Source organism: Pristiophorus japonicus, chromosome 3 (assembly GCF_044704955.1).
Source record: "Pristiophorus japonicus isolate sPriJap1 chromosome 3, sPriJap1.hap1, whole genome shotgun sequence".
NCBI classification, from domain to species: domain Eukaryota; kingdom Metazoa; phylum Chordata; class Chondrichthyes; family Pristiophoridae; genus Pristiophorus; species Pristiophorus japonicus.
In genome coordinates this window covers 158,505,346-158,527,612 of record NC_091979.1, presented here as the reverse complement: position 1 = coordinate 158,527,612, position 22,267 = coordinate 158,505,346, and the positions used below count along the sequence as shown (strand labels likewise).

General features: G+C 46.0%; 1 protein-coding gene across 1 annotated transcript in view; it reads right to left on the bottom strand.

The window, feature by feature from the left end:
* kcnh3 (potassium voltage-gated channel, subfamily H (eag-related), member 3) overlaps positions 1-22,267 on the bottom strand; it is a 939,094-nt gene that overhangs the window by 317,140 nt on the left and 599,687 nt on the right. Inside the window, exon 7 of the mRNA XM_070875952.1 lies at positions 8,939-9,223. Within this exon, the coding sequence (XP_070732053.1) occupies positions 8,939-9,223 (285 nt within the window). The remainder of the gene's footprint in view (positions 1-8,938; positions 9,224-22,267) is intronic.

Here is a 22,267-nt window from a genome sequence, read left to right as displayed (position 1 = left end):
TAAGTATTCAGACCACCTGAAATGTAAAAATACCACTGTTCTGGGGATTGCTGTAATTTTACTTCGTAATTCTTCTCACTTAGTACATATAGAAAATCAATTTGAAGGCTGCAGATAAAACAAATTGTGCATGAAATATAGAAAGTATTCAATAGTTCAACTATAAATAATGCTGCCAAATAGTTTAAAACTTCTGATCCCATGGAGTATTTAATAACCTAAGCAACTAACAAGCTTTATTAAGGAATTATCGCAAAGCTGCAGCAACACTAATCGACAAATCAAACAGCAATTAAATACTCCAGCAATTCACTGCAGACAATATAAACCCAATCAATACGAGCCCATCATGGTTACAACAGCTGTAAAAATAATATATTTCTGCACAAGGTACTCTAGTTCTGGTATTTTAGTTCTGATAAGTAAAGATGCTCCTGTGGTCCTCAGAAAAAACAACACTGCCCTACCCAGGAAGGTCAAAAGTCTCAGGCCAATGGTTCATCTGAGGTTAAACCATTCATGACGGTAAACGCTGCAGTGTTCAGGAAAAGACCACGGCGACAAGAACAAGAAGTTGAACAATCTATGTAAATTCTCAGAGATAACTTCAGTGTTGGGTGAAAACCACTATTGTCAATAGATTACATACATAGATCACGGATGAAAGGTAATCAATACCATCAAGCATAACCAGTAAGTTAATAATAATAACTTTTATTTATATAGCATCTTTAATGTAGTAAAACATCCCAAGGCACTTCACAACAATTTTACAACATGTTAGATAATGACCATTAAGGGAAAGAGAGAAAAAGTGGGAGAAGTGTAAAAAGAGGTAAAAGGCATGGGTGTGAAGTGACAGCCAAAATGCGCATGCAGCCAGACACAGGCGAAAAAACTAAAAAAAAAGAACTTCAAATTACATTGTAAATAATACAATAAGGGCCCCAGCTGTTTACATTGTACATTCCAAATTTGCGGATGACACTAAGTTGGGTGGCAGTGTGAGCTGCGAGGAGGATGCTATGAGGCTACAGAGTGACTTGGATAGGTTAGGTGAGTGGGCAAATGCGTGGCAGATGAAGTATAATGTGGATATTATCTGAATGGTGACAGATTAGGAAAAGGGAAGGTGCAACGAGACCTGGGTGTCATGGTACATCAGTCATTGAAGGTTGGCATGCAGGTACAGCAGGCGGTTAAGAAAGCAAATGGCATGTTGGCCTTCATAGCGAGGGGATTTGAGTACAGGGGCAGGGAGGTGTTGCTACAGTTGTACAGGGCCTTGGTGAGGCCATACCTGGAGTATTGTGTACAGTTTTGGTCTCCTAACTTGAGGAAGGACATACTTGCTATTGAGGGAGTGCAGCGAAGATTCACCAGACTGATTCCCGGGATGGTGGGACTGACCTATCAAGAAAGACTGGATCAACTGGGCTTGTATTCACTGGAGTTCAGAAGAGTGAGAGGGGACCTCATAGAAACGTTTAAAATTCTGACGGGTTTGGACAGGTTGGATGCAGGAAGAATGTTCCCAATGTTGGGGAAGTCCAGAACCAGGGGTCACAGTCTAAGGATAAGGGGTAAGCCATTTAGGACCGAGATAAGGAGAAACTTCTTCACCCAGAGAGTGGTGAACCTGTGGAATTCTCTACCACAGGAAGTAGTTGAGGCCAATTCACTAAATATATTCAAAAGGGAGTTAGATGAAGTCCTTACTACTCGGGGGATCAAGGGGTATGGCGTGAAAGCAGGAAGTGGGTACTGAAGTTTCATGTTCAGCCATGAACTCATTGAATGGCGGTGCAGGCTAGAAGGGCTGAATGGCCTGCTCCTGCACCTATTTTCTATGTTTCTATGTTTCTATGAGTATACAATAGTAAAATCAGTGCAATACAGATTAATTATAATTAAACAAAATTAAATAATATATACCATAATTATAAATTAAGTTAAAATTAGAAAATCAGCAACTGAAGCAAATTAAATCAGTTATTAGCTTTCTTTAAGATTCATTCCCTGTCCAGTGATTCAATAAAATGGAAGAACCAATCACCGTCCTCCATCCTTGTGATGCCATAATTTTATTACTTTTTATTTCTCATTTTGTCCACTTGACAGGACCTGTAATAGCTCCAGGTTCGAGCTGCCTCCATTGTCAGAGAGATGCTTATGCTTAAAATTCCCTCCAGCTACTTCAGGCTTGTACTGCCTCCGTTGTTAAAAAGACGCTTATTTTAAAACTCCCTCCAGCTGCTCCAAGCTCATGCTGCCTCCGTTGTCAGGGAGACGCTTATGTTTAAAACTCCCTCCAGCTGCTCCAGGCTTGAGCTGCCTCCGTTGTCAGGGAGACGCTTATTTTAAAACTCCTTCCAGCTACTTCAGGTTTGTACTGCCTCCGTTGTCAGGAAGACGCTTATTTTAAAACTCCCTCCAGCTGCTCCAAGCTCATGCTGCCTCCGTTGTCAGGGAGACGCTTATGTTTAAAACTCCCTCCAGCTGCTCCAGGCTTGAGCTGCCTCCGTTGTCAGAGAGATGCTTATGCTTAAAACTCCCTCCAGCTACTTCAGGCTCGAGCTGCCTCTGTTGTCAGGGAGATGCTTATGTTTAAAACTCCCTCCAGCTGCTCCAGGCTTGAGCTGCCTCCGTTGTCAGGGAGATGCTTATGTTTAAAACTCCCTCCAACTGCTCCAGGCTCAAAACTCTCTCCAGCTGCTCCAGGCTCGCACTGCCTCCGTTGTCAGGGAGACGCTTATGTTTAAAACTCCTTCCAGCTGTTCCAGGCTCGAGCTGCCTCCATTGTCAGGGAGATGCTTATGTTTAAAACTCCCTCCAGCTGCTCCAGGCTCAAAATTCCCTTCAGCTGCTCCAGGTTCACACTGCCTCCATTGTCAGGGAGATGCTTATGTTTAAAACTCTCGCCAGCTGCTCCAGGTTCAAGCTATGTTATGTCACCATTGCAAAATATAGCACACAAGGATTGCTTGAGAACTGTATAAATGGATCTCCTACACCCCAAATGTCTACACTGTGAAATAATAGTGTACAAATATGTAATTGCTCTCAAATTCCTCTCTCCACTATTACTCTCTTCTTATTTCTGAAGTTCTGCTCCCTGCACACCAGTTTAAATCAACAAGTTAACACCTTTGCTAAAATCATGGAGAATAGAATTTCAGGCCAACATGTTGAGCATTCATAGGCTATCAACAACAACAATAACAACTTGTATTTATATAGCGCCTGTAATGGTGTAAAATGTCCCAAGGTGCTTCACAGGAGCATGATAAGACAAAGGGCTAGAAATTGCGTAATGCCCCGTTTGGAGCGATAACTTATGCAGGAGCCCAAAAGCGGGCGCTACACAATTGATTCCAACGGAAATTTCCACTTTAGAGCTCCAAGAGGGAAGTGGAGCGCTAAATCAAGCGCTATCACTTGCCTTAGAGTGCTAAAGGGAATGAGAGGGGTAGTATCGGCAGAGCACTGCACAATATTCCATGCAGCACTGCCGGTTTTACAGGTTCCTTCCCTCCCTTAAAGGAAAGGACCAATGCTGCATTCATTGAAGCCTAAAACTGTGATGTTGGGTGACAGCACCTGCGATCTGTGCTGATTTCACCGCGCCTGGTCGGTAAGCCTTTAGCGCCCCATTATTGTTCCCTGGAGGCGCTAAAGGGAGGAGCAAAGGAGGTCAATTTCTCCCCCAAAAAGTTTGAAAACCAAGCCACATAAGGAGAAATTAGGGTAGATGACCAACAACTTGGTCAAAGAAGTAAGTTTTAAGGAATGTTTTAAAGGAGGAAAGAGAGGCGGAGATGTTTAGGTAGGGAATTCCAGAGCTGAGGGCTTAGGCAACAGCGATTATAATCAGGGATGCTCAAGAGGCCAGAATTAGAGGAGCACAGATATCTTTGTGAGAGGGGGGTGGTTGTGGGGCTGGAGGAGATTACAGAGATAGGGAGGGTGAGTCCATGGAGGGATTTGAAAACAAGGATGAGAATTTTGAAATCGAGGCATTGCTTAACCGGGAGCCAATGTAGGTCAGCGAGCACAGGGGTGATGGGTGAATGGGACTTGATGCGAGTTAGGATATGGGCAGCTGAGTTTTGGATCATCTCAAGTTTACGTAGGGTAGAATGTGGGAGGCCAGCCAGGAGTGCGTTGGAATAGTCAAAGTCTAGAAGTAACAAAGGCATGGATGAATGTTTCAGCAGTGGATGAGCTGAGGCAAGTGTGGAGACAGGCGATGTTACGGAGGTGGAAATAGGTGGTCTTCGTTATGCTGCGGATATGCGGTTGGAAGCTCGTTTCAGAGTCAACTATGACATCTAGGTTGAGAACAATATGGTTCAGCCTCAGACAGATGTTAGGGACAGGGATGGAGTCAATGGCTAGGGAACAGAGTTTGTGGCGGGGATGGAGTCAATGGCTAGGGAACAGAGTTTGTGGCGGGGACCAATAACAATGGCTTCGGTTTTCCCAATATTTAATTGGAGAAAATTTCTGCTCATCCAGAATTTGATGTCAGACAAGCAGTCTAAAAATTTGGAGACCGTGGAGAGGTCGAGAGAAGTGGTGGTGAGGTAGAGCTGGGTGTCGTCAGTGTATATGTGGAAACTGACGCTGTGTTTTTGGATTATGTCGCCAATGGGCAGCATGTAAATGTGAAAATGGAGGAACTCAAGTATAGATCCTTGGGGGTCACTAGAGGTAACGATGCAAGAGAGGCAAGAGTAGCCATTGAAGGTGATTCTCTGGCTACAATTAGATAAATAAGAATGGAACCAGGCGAGTGCAGTTCCACCCAGCTGGACGATGGTGGAGAGGCCTTGAAGGAGGATGGAGTGGTCACCTGTGTCAAAGGTTGCCGACAAGTCAAAAAGGATGAGGAGAGATAGTTTACCTTTGTCACAGTCACAAAGGATGTCATTTTTGACTTTGATGAGAGCCGTTCCGGGACTATGGCAAGGGCGGAAACCTGATTGGAGGGATTTAAACATGGAGTTGCGGGAAAGATGGGCACGGAACTGGGAGGCGACAACATGTTCAAGGACTTTGGAGAGGAAAGGGAGGTTGGAGATGGGGCAGTAGTTTGCAAGGACGGAGAGGTCAAGGGTTTTTTGAGGAGAGGGGTGATGATAGTAGATTTGAGGGAGAGGAGGACAGTACCTGAGGAGAGAGAACCGTTAACAATGTCAGCTACCATGGGAGCTAGAAAAGGAAGTGGGTGGTCAGCAGTTTAGTGGGAATAGGGTCAAGGAAGCAGGAAGTGGGTCTCATGGACAGATGAGCGCAGAGAGGATTTGAGGAGATATTGGAGAGAAACTGGATAAAGATGTGAGATCAGGGCTAGGGCAGGGTCGAACCTTAGAGGAAATTTGGTCTGGTGGGCTAGGGGAAAAAGGGAAGTAGCAAAGGCAGCTGAACAGATGGTCTCAATCTTAGAGACATAGAATCATAGAATCATAGACGTTTACAGCACGGAAGAAGGCCATTTTGGCCCATTGTGTCTGCCGGCCAACAAAAGGCTTTCCATCCGAATCCCACTTTCCAGTTCTTGGTCCATACCCCTGCAGGTTACGGCACTTCAAGTAACAAAGAAGTCCATGAGCTCCTCCAACTTGTTGTTGGAGGTAAGGGTGGAGTAGACAGGGGAGAAGGGGTTAAGAAGAAGGTTAGCAGTAGAGAATAGAAACTGTCATTTATCTTTGCATTTCAGCATGATTCTGGAATAGTGAGCAATTTTGGCAGACAACAGCAGGACTCGAAAATGCTTTATGTGATGGTGAATGGCTAAACCAGTTGTTCACCATATCCGTTCAAGTTTGCGTCACTTGGACTTAAGGGAGCGAAGATGACGGCCGTACCAGGGGGAATGGTGAGGGTGAGAGAGATGAATTGTTTTAATAGGGGCTAGGACGTCAAAGGTAGTGGGGGTATGGTTGAGCAGAATGGTAGCTGCAGAAATGTCGTGGTTAATAGAGGGCCAAAGGCTGGACAGTTGGGATTTCATAAGTCCAGTTGTAAGAGACACAGAAGGAAATAGGACTGGGGGAGGGAGGTGGGGGAAGGGGGATGTAGGTGGAGAGCGATATGAGGAAGTGGTCAGAGATGGCCTTATCTGCGATTGACACGATGGGAGTAGTGAGACCACGAGAGATGGCAAGGTTAAGGGGGTGGTCGTGAATATGAGTTGGGTAGTTTACATGGAGGGAGAGATTAAGGGAGGTTAGGAAGCTAGTGAACTCAGAGGAGAGAGAGCAGGTTGAATTGAGATGAAAGTTGAAATCACCGAGGAGGAGGGAGGAAGCAGTGAAGATCTCTCGGTAATAAAATTTTTATAGTAATTGGGGGGGCAGTAGAGAATAAGAATTTTCAATGAGAGGTGAGAGTGGTGGAATAAGGTGAGATGCTCAAAGGAGGAGAAAGTGCCGGAGAATTAGGGAGATAGACCAAGGAGTGATTTGGTGATGAGAGCCACACTGTCACCATGGCAGTCTAGGCGGGGCAAGTGGTGGAAGGTATAGCCAGGCGGGGAGGCTTCATTTCCAGGTAAGGTGTCAGCCAAGTTTCCGTCAGGGTCATGATGTTGATGCCACCTTCCATGATAAGATCATTGATGGCAAGGGCCTTGTTTGCAAGTGAACGGACATTCTGGAGGGAGATGTGGAGGGGGTCAGTGATGGCTGACACACTGCCAGTGTCCACAATGTCAGTGCGAGGAGGGATGGGTTGGAGGGGGTTGTGATTAGTAAGATTAGCCCCCAGCAGGTGCGCTGGGCGGGAAGGTTGGCGAGCGTGTAGGATAGAATAGTTGGGGTTGCTGCTTGTAAGGAGGCAGCAAAGAATGCCTCAATGGGCCCTTCATAGGATGCCAAGAGAGGCACAGAGGGACAGTGTAGACTTATCAAAGAGGGAGTCAAGCCTGGGACGGCAGCAGGAGAGTTGGAAGATCGAAGAGTAATGAAGGATTGGGGTTGGGTTTTGGAAGGGTAGCGTATCCGAGAGAAGAGAGATGAAAGGAGGCATGATGACAGGAGGGAACGGTCAGGGAGGGATTGAAAAAAAAGGGAAAGGAGGAGAAAAAAGTGGAAATAGAAGTGATGGGTCAGGTTTGGAGTGGCAGCCAAAGTGTGCACGCGAATGGACACAGGGAAAAGCTCAGGTTGCATAGACCTGGTTATGTAGCAGTTATTAGGAAATATATTTCCTGGTAGTAGCAGGGAATAGGTTCAAGACAATAGTAGGGAGACCAGAATCAGAGTTAGAGGTCCCATGGAGGGACAAAGCCGACGTAGGCAGGGTGGAGCCAGCACGGAGTATTAACAAACTGCTGACCAAATTCAGAGAGAAGTGCAGCAGGCGAGTGAAGTTCAGAAGCTATTTGAAGGGTTGAGAATTGGTGGATGGAGGTCGTTGCCTTATGAATGAGAATCGGTAGTGGTGCAGAAAGATGATGGTGAAATTGACGCAAGTTGGAGGGCACCGTATATCAAAAGCGGTGGAGAAAATGTAAAACCACAAGCCACAAAGCTGAAAAACCATCCGACAGCATAATTTCAATGTTTTTGCATTCAAAATGATGCATTGAGTAGAAAAAAAATCAGTCCTCAGTTTGATCCGAGGTGATTCTACTATTCTCTCAACCCAAGGCCATTAAATTCAAAGCCAGCACTCAGAACCTGACTCAGCTCCAATGCTTGTAATTCCAGGTTAACATTGCTTGAAGAACAGAGAAGTCTGCCTTTGGACATGGAATATGAATCCAATCTGAACCTAGCCAGACAAAGATCAAAAGTAGCCCAACCTACTTAAACTGTGCAAGTTTGGGTAAGTTTAATATTTCAGCCTCAGGCCAACTGGAATGCAATTCTGTCACTTTCGTAAAGTTTAATAGGAATTTCTGCTAAAGAACTAAAATGCTGGTCTGCTTTAAACCACTGACTACATTCTATTACCTGCTGCTAAATCAAGCTTGAAGAAAAAAAATCTAAAAAGCATTCTGTTACTGTTGGTACTTCAGCCAAATGCTGCAACATCTCACTCAACTTGCACTGTGACGGCAGGAAAATTGAACTGGGGAAAATAGTTTAAAAAAATGTTTGAGCAATAGCACCTCACTTTTCTATTATGCACCTTATAGCCTTTCGGCTTTAATAATGATTTTAACAACTTTAGATCATAACCACCCCTCCCATCTTCCCTCAGGCAGCAGGTGCTAGTAATGGAGGATGGCTGCACCAGAGCCACTGGGAATGGAAGAGGTGTGGGCGGTACTTGGGGTGGGGATCCCCTCTCGGTACACGGCTAGCAGGGTCGTCCACCTACCCACATTTCTCTGTCACATTCCCAGGCCACGGTAACCTGCTTTTCTTTGCTAGATTTTCTATGCATCCCTCCCTCTCTGTTATTCTGCTCTTAAATATTGACACCTCCTCTGGACCTATCTTTTTTTTGTTATGTGTTGAATGATCATCCCCTTTTGCCTTGCGCCGTCATCCCTTTTGTCATTTAATTACTCCTGCCCACCACCCAACCACAGACCTTCCTGGTTGTTCTTTCCCTGCCCCCTTTTCCCTGGCTCTGTACTTGCTTAAAAACTGTTCATCTCTAACATCTTCTAGTTCTGATGGAAGGTCATTGACCTAAAACATTAACCCTGTTTCTCTCTCCACAGATGCTGCCTGACCTGCTGAATGTTTGCAGCATTTCCTGCTTTTATTTTTTTTCAATATGTTGAGATGTATAGCATAAAGATTGATCTGAATCTGAATTGTGCCAAACTTTGGCATTTGCTAAAATCAAGATCGAATTCAAGTTCCAATAGGTTTGTCATTCTATCCCAAATGACTGCAGGCATTTCTATGTGGACTTCTAAACTTTTAATTGGAAGAAAAAGTTGCAGAGCTTACGTTAGAAGACTGTGCAAACCTACCTCCTACTAACATGGTGCAAATAGAAAAAATCTTTTCAGCATCAGTGTTAGCCGACACATTCCCAAATCCCACACTGGTTAGGCTGCTGAGTGCAAAGTAGAGTGAAGTGATGTAGGAGCTTCGGATTGAGGGACCTCCAACCAGTTCAAAACTGGAACTGTTGCCTCCAAAGCTGGTGTTAATGGAGGTAGTCCGGATTGTGGAGTTCATGGAGCTGGAGGCACTCAGTGCAGAAATGGATACATACGGAGTTCCCAACCGCTTTGCCAACTCATGAAGCCAACCTGAAAGAAATAATAGGAATGTATATTTATTAAAGTAATCTCTGCCTTGGCCCTGGATGAACCTCTTTAGAAATTTATGAAAGAAATTAAAATAATTTGTCCTGGACAGTTTTTTGCAAGTCATATTTTAAAGTTCTTCTAAGGAGGCTTCTAAGAACATAAAAACATAAGAACATAAAGAAATAGGAGCAGGAGTAGGCCAGGTGGCCCCTCGAGCCTGCTCCGCCATTTAATGCGATCATGGCTGATCCGATCATGGACTAAGGTCCACTTCCCTTCCTGCTCCCCATAATCGCTTATTCCTTTATCGGTTAAGAAACTGTCTATCTCTGTCTTAAATCTATTCAATGTCCCAGCTTCCACAGCTTTCTGAAGCAGTGAATTCCATAGATTTACAACGCCCTGAGAGAAGAAATTCCTCCTCATCTCAGTTTTAAATCGGCGGCCCCTTATTCTAAGATTATGCCCCCTAGTTCTAGTCTCCCCTATCAGTGGAAACATCCTCTCTGCATCCACCTTGTCAAGCCCCCTCATAATCTTACACGTTTCGATAAGATCACCTCTTATTCTTCTGAATTCCAATGAGTAGAGGCCCAACCTACTCAACATTTCCTCATAAGTCAATTCCTTCATCTCTGGAATCAACCTAGTGAACCTTCTCTGAACTGCCTCCAAAGCAAGTATACCTTTTCGTAAATTTGGAAACCAAAACTGCATGCAGTATTCCAGGTGTGGCCTCACCAATACCCTGTATAACTGTAGCAAGACTTTCCTGCTTGTATACGCCGTCCCCTTTGCAATAAAGGCCAAGATTCCATTGGTCTTCCAGATCACTTGCTGTACCTGTATACTAACCTTTTTTTTTCATGCACCAGGACCACCAGGTCCCGCTGTACTGCAGCACTTTGCAATTTTTCTCCATTTAAATAATAACTTGCTCCCTGATTTTTTTCTGCCAAAGTGCATGACCTCACACTTTCCAACATTATACTCCATCTGCAAAATTTTTGCCCACTCACTTAGCCTATGTCCTTTTGAAGATTTTTTGTGTCCTCCTCACACATTGCTGTTCTTCCCATCTTTGTATTGTCAGCAAACTTGGTTACGTTGTACTCGGTCCCTTTTTCCAAGTCGTCAATATAGATTGTAAATAGTTGGGATCCCTGCGGCACCTCACTTGTTACTGATTGCCAACCTGATAATGAACCATTTATCCCGACTCTCTGTTTTCTGTTAGTTAGCCAATCCTCTATCTATGCTAATATATTAACCCCAACCCCGTGAATTTTTTTCTTGTGCAGTAAACTTTTATGTGGCACCTTGTCAAATGCCTTCTGCAAGTCCAAATACACCACATCCCTTTATCCACCCTGTTTGTTACATCCTCAAAGAATTCCAGCAAATTTGTCAAACATGACTTGCTCTTCATAAATCCATGCTGACTCTGCCTGACCGAATTATGCTTTTACAAATGTCCTGCTACTGCTTCTTTAATAATGGACTCCAACATTTGCCCAACCACAGATGTTAGGCTAACTGGTCTATAGTTACCTGCTTTTTGTCTGCCTCCTTTTTTAAATAGGGCCATTACATTTGTAGTTTTCTAATCTGTTGGGACCTCCCCAGAATCCAGGGAATTTTGGTAAATTACAACCAATGCATCCACTATCCCTGCCACTACTTCTCTTAAGACCCTGGGATACAAGCTGTCATGTATCTTACATTATTATATATAACTGTATCCTAACATGCTATACATGACTGTAATAAGATATGACCTGTAACCACCAGCATACCTTACCACCAGGGGTGCACTTGCAAGAGACAGGTATATAAGTATATAAGGACAGGACTCAGGCAAGTGCAGCATTCCAGAGCTGTGAAATAAAGGTGCAGGTCCAGAGTGACCTTGACTTCACTATATGCCTCGTGTGAATCTGTACTGAGGGGACAGGACTTTACAGTGGCGACGAGTTACGGGATTACAGAATCCACAGAATGGCGAACAACGGATCAGATGAAAAGTACAATGTGGGAGACAATTGGGAGGACTTTGTAACCAAAGACTGGTTGGGCGACGATAAGGCAGACAAGAGAGGAGCCCATCTCTTGACCAGCTGTGGCTCGAAAACATACGCTTTAATGAAGGATCTGTTGGCACCTGAGAAACCAGCAAGCAAGTTGTTTGAAGAATTGAGCACACTGGGAAGAGACCACCTGAAGCCAGCGAGCAGCCTACACATGGCCAGACACAGGTTCTACAACTACAGACGCTGTATGGGCCAGAGCATATCCGACTTTGTGGCGGAACTTCGGAGGTTGGCTACTTTGTATGAGTTCTCTGATGAACTGAGGAGAGAATTACTGAGAGACTTTTTCATTGAAGGAATAGGCCACGCAGGCATATTCCGAAAGCTCATAAAGACCAAGAACCTGACCTTAGAGGCAACAGCACTGGTTGCACAGACATTCTTGGTAGGGGAAGAAGAAACGAGGTTGATTTACAATGCAGGTACGACAACTAACGAAATATCGGAACAAGAAGTTCACAGCACTAAACAAGCTGCTACCCCCACACACAGACAAAACCGGGAGAACAGGCAGGCAGAAGCCATCAAGGGCCACAGGAATGGCCATTCACACCTCATCAACCTACAATGCGAGAAATCAACTACAAACTGAGAGAAGCTCAAGAGAGATCAGCCAGACGCAGCTCATTCTTTGGGAACACTTTGAAGAATGGAACAGGTCTGTGCTGGAGGTGTGGGGTTGGGCACTCGTCAAGGGGATGTCGATTTCAGCAGGCTGTTTGCAGAAATTGTGAATATACAGGGCATTTGGCCTGCATGTGCAAAAAAACAGCAGCTCTGCTGGTATACGAATCGGTTGGGTCGGAAAGCGGACCAGAAGATGGTGGGGACAGTACCCGGGACACCGATGTACAGCGGGTCAACACGATCAATGGCCGCTGCTCCTACAACAGGACGCCTCCTATAATGATGAGGGTCCTACTCAACGGGATATCTGTCAACATGGAGCTGGATACGGGAGCGAGTCAATTTCTCATGGGCGCTCAACTGTGGCCGCATAAAAGAGACAGACCAAAACTCACAAGGGTCGACACCAAACTCAGGACCTATACCAAAGAAATTGTACCAGTCCTCGGCAGCGCCATGCTCTCTGTCACACATAAAGGGACAGTGAACCGACTTCCCCTGTGGATTGTCCCCGGAGACCCCCCAGCACTGCTGGGGAGAAGCTGGCTGGCAAAACTAAACTGGAAATGGGATGATGTGCATGCCATGTCATTAGAGGAACGGACCTTCTGCTCAACAGTTATAAAGCGATTTGAACAACTCTTTCAGCCAGGTGTGGGCACTTTCAAAGGGGCCAAAGTCAAAATCTACATCACACAGGATGCTAGGCCGGTCCATCACAAGGCCAGAGCTGTACCCTATGTGATGAGGAAAAAGATTGAACACGAACTAGACAGGCTTCTGCGGGAAGGCATTATATCACCTGTGGAATTTAGCGACTGGGCAAGTCCCATCGTCCCAGTCATGAAGCCTGATGGATCCGTACGAATCTGTGGGGACTACAAATCTACCATAAACAGGGTCTCCCTACAGGACCAGTACCCGCTGCCCAGAGCAGAGGACTTATTTGCCAAATTGGCTGGAGGTAAACTTTTCTCACAATTAGACCTCACATCTGCGTATATGATGCAAGAATTGACCGAGGAATCCAAGCTACTCACCACCATCAACACACATCGAGGCCTTTTCATGTACAATCGATGCCCATTCGGCATCAGGTCGGCAGCTGTCATATTCCAGCGCAACATGGAGAGTCTGCTCAAGTCCATCCCGGGGACGGTTGTATTTCAAGACGATATACTTATCACGGGCAGGGACATCGACTCCCATCTCCGTAATTTGGAGGAAGTACTAAAGCAGTTGGATCGGGTAGGCCTACGAGTCAAAAAATCCAAGTGCCTGTTTCTCGCACCCGAGGTTGAATTTTTGGGCAGAAGGATTGCCGCTGATGGAATCCGCCCAACTGAGTCCAAAACAGAAGCAATTCGCCTGGCACCCAGGCCCCGGAATGTCTGAGAACTGCACGCCTTTCTCGGGCTACTCAATTACTTTGGGAACTTTATGCAGAACTTAAGCACGCTGCTGGAGCCTCTCCACGTGCTACTCAGAAAGGGGTGTGATTGGTTTTGGGGGGACGCCCAGGAACGCGCCTTCAATAAGGCACGCAACCTTCTGTGTTCCAACAGTGTTTTGACTTTCTTTGATCCAGGTAAAAAGCTAGTTCTCACATGCGATGCGAAAGCGTATGGAGTCGGGTGCATTTTGCAACATGTCAATAGTGCGGGCAAATTACAACCCATAGCTTATGCCTCCAGGTCACTTTCGCGGGCGGAGCGTGGGTACAGAATGGTAGAGAAGGAGGCGCTCGCGTGCGTGTACGGTGTCAAAAAGATGCACCAATACCTTTTCGGGGCCAAGTTCGCATTAGAAACCGACCACAAGCCCCTCACGTCCCTCCTATCCGAGAGCAAGGCAATAAACGCCAACGCCTCGGCGTGAATTCAACGGTGGACACTCATGCTGGCGTCCTACGACTACACCATAAGGCACAGACAACTGTTCCGACGCGCTCAGCAGGCTACCCCTGGCAACCACAGAAGTGTCTGACGAACAGGACTGTGAGATAGTCATGGCAATCAATGCCTTTGAGTCCACAGGTTTGCCCATGACGGCTCGCCAAATCAGAGCCTGGACGGCCAGCGATCCCACGTTATCCTTAGTAAAAAGATGTGTCCTAACCGGTGACTGGGCAGAGGCTCGCGATGTCTGCCCTGAGAAATTAAAACCCTTTCACAGGCGCATGCATGAGCTATCACTACAAGCAGACTGCCTGATGTGGGGCAGCCGAGTAGTCATGCCTCTGCGAGGCAGAGAGGCATTTCTCCGGGGGCTCCACCGCGAGCACCCAGGGATTGTTCTCATGAAGGCCACAGCCAGATCCCACGTCTGGTGGCTTGGTATTGACGCGGACTTGGAGCTCTGCGTCCGAAGGCGCACCATTTGTGCCCAACTCAGCAATGCCCCCAGGGAGGCTCCACTGAGCCCCTGGCCCTGGCCTACCAAACCGTGGTCGCGGGTGCACGTAGACTATGCGGGCCCATTCATGGGCAAAATGTTCCTCGTAGTTGTAGATGCATTTTCAAAGTGGATCGAATGCACCATTTTAAACTCGATCACAACCTCCACCACTGTGGAGAGCCTCGCAACCATGTTTGCAACGCACGGAATCCCTGACATATTGGTCAGTGACAATGGTCCGTGCTTCACCAGCGCAGAATTTCAAGACTTTATAATTGACCACGGCATAAATCACGTCAAGATGGCACCGTTCAAGCCGGCCTCCAACAGCCAGGCGGAGAGAGTAGTGCAAATCATTAAACAAGGCATGCTTAAAATCCAAGGTCCCACGCTGCAGGGTCGCCTGTCGTGACTGCTGCTGGCATACAGATCTCGTCCGCACTCACTGACTGGGATCCCTCCCGCGCAGCTGTTGATGAAAAGGACTTTAAAAACAAGGCTCTCATTAATCCTCCCAGACATGCACGAAATCGTTGAGGCAAAGCGCCGTAAGCTGACTGAGTACCATGACAGAAATTCGAGGAGGAGATGGAAGGAGATAGGGGACAAAGTGTTTGTACTAAACTATGGCAGGGGTCCCAAATGGCTTGCAGGGACAGTATGGGCAAGGAAGGAAACAGGTTACTGGTAGTATAAATGGACTATGGCAAAACCTGCCGGAGGCATGTAGACCAAGTGAAAAGCAGATTTACCAACAACACTGCGGAACCAGAGGCAGACTACAATGTGGAACTCGCACCACACCTGGTGGACAGACAGAGGGAACAACCTGAGGAAAGGGCAATCCCAACAGACAGCCCAGGCAAGGCAACAACAATCACACCAATTGAAACAGACAGCCCAAGCGAGATACCAGCAACCAGACCCAAAGAAAAACAGACACCAAGGCAAACAACTGAACCACAACTCAGACACTCCACGCGAGAGCGCAGACCACCTGAGAGACTGAACCTATAAAGACAATAAGACCTTGGGGGAGGGTGATGTCATGTATCTTACATTATTATATATAACTGTATCCTAACATGCTATACATGACTGTAATAAGATATGACCTGTAACCACCAGCATACCTTACCACCAGGGGTGCACTTGCAAGAGACAGGTATATAAGGACAGATCTCAGGCAAGTGCAGCATTCCAGAGCTGTGAAATAAAGGTGCAGGTCCAGAGTGACCTTGACTTCACTACATGCCTCGTGTAAATCTGTACTGAGGGGACAGGACTGTACAACAAGCCATCAGGTCTAGGGAATTTATCTGCCTTGGGTTTTTCAACTATACAGTTGTAATTACTAAGAATACCAAGATAACCCATGCTTTGCCACATGTCTGTGTCATTGCTATTCATTGTTTCTCTTCCTTGAAGTTCAGAGTTGCTACACCTTGGCAGCATCAGGACAAGTCAGGGAAGAGGGAGTTAGACATTCAACTTCATCATCACCCATTACACAAAATCTAAAAGTCACCTCCTGTAGTATTAGGAATATCCACCTAAAACTTACACATTATAAAATAATAGAGTACTTTATAACTGCAACAAATGGTTTACATTGGCGAGCCATAAGAGGTGAAAGTCCTCTGGCTAAAGTGGATGAAAACTAAGACTACATGCAGAAATATTGGGATTTTTTTTTTGTCCTTTCTCCTAACGATTATGAAGCTGAACATTTACAAGCTCAACCGAAGTGCCAGGCTGTATCCACTTGTGACCTCCAGTCCAGACCCTGTCAAAATATGCCAGGTCACCTCTTTTAAATATGACTGGCAGGCACCCATGGCACTTTGGGGCATGTCTCTTTTACCTGCCTGGCCCAAAAATTCAAACAGTGTTTGATTCGGGGAGATGGTTGCTGCCCCCATCCCTGCCCCTGGTTCCAAAACATCCTTTAAATGGGCCATTGGTCCCCCATTACATGGGTGCCAAAAAATGTTGCAAATTGTTTTGAGCATATTCAGTGGTACAGGCCAAAACTCACACCTGGATCTCCAGGTGGGCCCCACTTGTGCTGACCAATGGGCTAGTACTCTGTTTTCAGTGGATATACAAAACATGTCCCCTCTGGCATAGGGGCCCATGTTTGTAGCAGGCAGAAACTCCGATCCAAATAAGGCTCAGTGGAAATTATTGGGGTAGGGTGGGACCTGGCATATTGGGTCCTGACCTAATTCCTAGCCCTTTGGTCACACTCTCACTGGATTTGCAGTAGAAATATGCTGGAAGGGCCAAGAAAATTCAGCCCTTGTGACTCTGAGGTGGGAAGCACTACCTGGCTGGCAGGGGGAGCAGGATTTCAGACGGCAAGAGGCCGCCTCATGGAACCCGAGGCTCGGTCTTCAGAACTAAGGTAAGTGGTTGGGAGAGGGTGATCGGACAGTCAGAGGAGGAAGGAGGCCCAAGGTTTCCTTGTAGGGCCCGTACAAGCACTCCTGCTCCTTCCGGTCCACTAGGAAACAAAAGAAAATAATTCAAAAAATCTTTCTGTATGAAGTGGAGCTATCGAGCTCTGTTATAATTAAAGGGAAAGGGAACTAACATATCAGAATGATTAATTGTTACAAGCTGTTCCAACTGTTGAACCACAGGAAGCCCAGAGGGGCAACTAAACAGGGCAGGGGGTCAAAAGTGACATAATGGAAAAACTCCATTTGGTCAAGGCAAGAGAGAAAAGATAACATTCCAATGTGCTAATGAACTTTTGGGATGGTGAGATTTGTGGAAAAGTACTGGAGATAGGCGTGGCCAGGATTGTATCTTTGCTTTGAGTGACCATTCAAATCAATGTATGTCTCATGTATTGAATGTCCGGCCATTATAGGCCGAGGAACTGTATAAAATCCCTGTGTTTTCTTTGTTCAGGGAAAGCAAGTGAGGACAGCTCAGCAACAGGTTGACAGCAGACTTGTCTCTCCCTTGCAAGAAATTAAAGACTACTTGAATCTTCGAACCCAGACCTAGTGTTGAGTGTTAATTTTAAATACTCCACTACACTGTGCTTCTTCTGGCCCCAGGTACTCTTCCCAATAGGTTTGACCAGGTGGGAAATCCACAAGGGCTTTCCTGCTCAGGCCTGGGGCTAAGATTGCAGTCGGGCCTAAATGACATTATTCGCATATTTAAAGCAGGACCCCGTTGCCTTCTGGCTGGTGTCCCGCTTGCTTGATTAAAAAAAGACAGTTAATATTGGGATATGCGGGAATGCAGTGGGATGGGAGGGGGTAAGTCACCTGGGTTATTTTAATTGCTGGAAAGCGGCGGTTAAAATTCCCGCAAATGTGTATCTTGGAAAAAACGAGTAATTACAGGCCAGTCAGCCTCGCCTCGATGATGGGCAAATTATTGGAAAAAAATTCTGAGGGATGCTATTAATCGTCATTTGGAAAGGCAAGAACCAATCAAGGAAAGCCAGTCTGGATTTGTTATGGAAAGGTCATGTCTGACTAACTTGATAGAATTTTTTGAGGAGGTAACAAGAAGGGTCGATAATCTAATAGATTTTAGCAAGACTTTTGACAAAGACCCACATGGCAGACTGGTCAGAAAAGTAAAGGCCCATGGGATCCAAGGGAAAGTGTGGCATATAAGATCCAAAATGGGCTCAGTGGTAGGAAGCAAAGGGTAATGGTCGCCGGTTGTTTTGTGACTGGAAGATTGTTTCCAGTGGGGTTCCACAGGGCTCAGTACGAGGTCCCTTGCTTTTCACGGTGTATATCAATGATTTAGACTTGAATGTAGGGGCGAGATTAAAAAGTTTGCAGACAATACAAAAATTGTCCGTGTGGTTGATAGTGAGGAAGAAAGCTGTAGACTGCAGGAAAATATCAATGGATTGGTCAGGTGGGCAGAAAAGTGGCAAATGGAATTCAATCCGGAGAATTTTGAGGTAATGCATTTGGGGAAGGCTAACAAGGCAATGTAATACATAATAAATGGTAGGATACTGAGAAGTGTAGTGGAACAGAGAGACCTTAGAGTGCATGCCCACAAATTCCTGAAGGTGGTAGGACAGGTAAATAAGGCAGTTAAGGCATAAGGGTTAGTTTCCTTTATTTGCCGCAGAATAGAATACAAGAGCAGTCATGCTAGAAACGTATTAAACACTAGTTAGGCCACAGCTAGAGCACTCGGCACAGGAAGGATGTGATCGCACAAGGGAGCGTACAGAGTGTCAGGACTGGAGTATTTTAGTTATGAGTAAAGATTAGATAGGCTGGGACTGTTTTTTTTGGAACAGAGGAGACTGAGAAGAGATTTCATTGAAGTGTATAGAATTATGAAGGGCCTAGATAGAGTGGATAGGAACATAAGAACATAAGAACATAAGAAATAATGCAGGAGTAGGCCATATGGTCCCTCGAGCCTGCTCCGCCATTTAATACGATCATGGCTGATCTGATCATGGACTCAAGTCCACTTCCCTGCCCGCTCCCCATAACCCCTTATTCCCTTATCGGTTAAGAAACTGTCTATCTCTGTCTTAAATTTATTCAATGACCCAGCTTCCACAGCTTTCTGAGGCAACAAATTCCACAGATTTACAACCCTCTGAGAGAAGAAATTCCTCCTCATCTCAGTTTTAAATGGGCAAACCGTTATTCTAAGATTATGCCCCCTAGTTCTAGTCTCCCCATCAGAGGAAACATCCTCTCTGCATCCACCTTGACAAGCCCCCTCATAATCTTAAATGTTTTGATAAGATCACCTCTCATTCTTCTAAATTCCAATGAATAGAGGCTCAACATACTCAACCTTTCCTCATAAGTCAACCCCTTCATCTCCGGAATCAACCAAGTGAACCTTTTCTGAACTGCCTCCAAAGCAAGTGTATTCTTTCTTAAATATGGAAACCAAAACTGTATGCTGTATTCTAGGTGTGGTCTCACCAATACCATGTACAACTGTAGCAAGACTTCCCTCCCTTTCTACTCTATCCCCTTTTCTATAAAGGCCAAAATTCCATTGGCCTTCCAGATCACTTGCTGTACCTGCATACTAACCTTTTGTGTTTCATGCACCAGGACTCCCAGGTCCCGCTGTACTGCAGCACATTGCAATCTTTCTCCATTTAAATAATAACTTGCTCTTTGATTTTTTTCTGCCAAAGTGCATAAGCTCACAGTTTCCAACATTATACTCCATCTGCGAAATTTTTACCCACTCACTTAGCCTGTCTAGGTACTTTTGAAGGTCTTTTTGTCCTCCTCACACATTGCTTTTCCTACAATCTTGAAATCGTCAGCAAACTTGGCTACGCTACACTCGGTCCCTGCTAGTCAGAGTAGGAATTGCAGGATAGCTAAGATGAACACATGGCTTGAAGAGTGGTGCAGGAGGGAGGAATTCAAATTCCTGGGATATTGGAACCGGTTCTGGGGGAGGTGGGACCATGAAAAACTGAACGGTCTGCACCTGGGCAGGACCGGAACCAAATTCCGAGGGGAAGAACATAAGAACATAAGAATTAGGAACAGGAGTAGGCCATCTAGCCCCTCGAGCCTGCTCCGCCACTCAACAAGTTCATGGCTGATCTGGCCATGGACTCAGCTCCACTTACCCGCCCGCTCCCCATAACCCTTAATTCTCTTATTGGTTAAAAATCTATCTATCTATGACTTGAATACATTCAATGAGCTAGCCTCAACTGCTTCCCTGGGCAGAGAATTCCATAGATTCACAACCCTCTGGGAGAAGAAATTCCTTCTCAACTCGGTTTTAAATTGGCTCCCCCGTATTTTGAGGCTGTGCCCCCTAGTTCTAGTCTCCCCGACCAGTGGAAACAACCTCTCTGCCTCTATCTTGTCTATCCCTTTCATTATTTTAAATGTTTCTATAAGATCACCCCTCATCCTTCTGAACTCCAACGAGTAAAGACCCAGTCTACTCAATCTATCATCATAAGGTAACCCCCTCATCTCCGGAATCAGCCTCGTGAATCGTCTCTGTACCCCCTCCAAAACTAGTATAACCTTCCTTAAGTAAGGTGACCAAAACTGCACGCAGTACTCCAGGTGCGGCCTCACCAATACCCTGTACAGTTGCAGCAGGACCTCTCTGCTTTTGTACTCCATCCCTCTCGCAATGAAGGCCAACATTCCATTCACCTTCCTGATTAACTGTTGCACCTGAAAACTAACTTTTTGGGATTCATGCACAAGAGAGTTTCATGCACAAGGGCCTCCTCGTAGGACTGCTCCTGGGCACGGCCAAGGGTGCCATCAGCCGGTCCAGGCAGCGGGCGGTCGAGGGGGTCGTTCAACCTGACTGCCTGCCCCTCTTCCGCTCTTACATCCGGTCCAGGGTGTCCTTGGAGATGGAGCACGCGGTGTCCACCGGTACGCTCGCGGCCTTCCGCGAGAGGTGGGCACCGGAGGGACTGGAGTGCATCATCACGCCCGGCAACCAAATTTTAATTTGATCTTACGTTTTAAAGTTTAATTTGTTTTAATTGCCAGTGCTTTTAGTGTCCCCCTTCCCTTTTATAGGGGGCACTGGGGAAAATTGTGATTTTAGTGCCCAAAAAAAAACCAAAAAAAAGAAAAACACAAAAAAAAAAGGACCTTGTAAATGTCTGGTGTGTCACCCAGTTCGGGTGGCATGGTTTAATGTTTTGTTTGACAGATAAACTCTAAAAGAGTTTCATGCACAAGGGCCTCCTCGTAGGACTGCTCCTGGGCACGGCCAAGGGTGCCATCAGCCGGTCCAGGCAGCGGGCGGTCGAGGGGGTCGTTCAACCTGACTGCCTGCCTCTCTTCTGCTCTTACATCCGGTCCAGGGTGTCCTTGGAGATGGAGCACGCGGTGTCCACCGGTACGCTCGCGGCCTTCCGCGAGAGGTGGGCACCGGAGGGACTGGAGTGCATCATCACGCCCGGCAACCAAATTTTAATTTGATTTTACGTTTTAAAGTTTAATTTGTTTTAATTGCCGGTGCTTTTAGTGTCCCCCTCCCCTTTTATAGGGGGCACTTGGAAAAATGTGATTTTAGCGCCCAAAAAAAACCCAAAAAAATAGAAAAACACAAAAAAAGAACACAAAAAAGGAAAAAAAAAGGGCCTTGTAAATGTCTGCTGTGTCATCCAGGGCAGGTGGCACGGTTTAATGTTTCTTTATTTTACAGATAAACTCAAAAGAGTTTCATGCACAAGGGCCAATTGTGGAGCAGTGGAGGCGTGTCCTGTTCAGTTGGAGCTGAGCTGCTGAGAGAGGAGCAGCTACCAACCTTAGCTCCTGCCTGGAGAGCCCTGAGAACAGCCCAGGAAGAGAAGGAAGGAAGGGGCTTCACCACCAACTTTCACCCATAGGGAGAGGAGGAAAAAGCAGAAAACTTTTAACATTTTACCATTTCTACAAAGAGCTGGAGAGAGGGGGAAAGACCAACAACAACATCCAGTGTGGAAGGAGGGAGACTCACAATGATGTGATTGGGATTACGGAGACGTGGCTCCAGGATGATCAGGGCTGGGAACTCAACATCCAGGGGTATTCAACATTCAGGAAGGATAGAATAAAAGGAAAAGGAGGTGGGGTAGCATTGCTGGTTAAGGAGGAGATTAAGGCAATAGTTAGGAAGGACATTAGCTTGGATGATGTGGAATCTATATGGGTAGAGCTGCAGAACACCAAAGGGCAAAAAACGTTAGTGGGAGTTGTGTACAGACCTCCAAACAGTAGTAGTGATGTTGGGGAGGGCATCAAACAGGAAATTAGGGGTGCGTGCAATAAAGGTGCAGCAGTTATAATGGGTGACTTTAATATGCACATAGATTGGGCTAACCAAACTGGAAGCAATACGGTGGAGGAGGATTTTCTGGAGTGCATAAGGGATGGTTTTCTAGACCAATATGTCGAGGAACCAACTAGGGGGGAGGCCA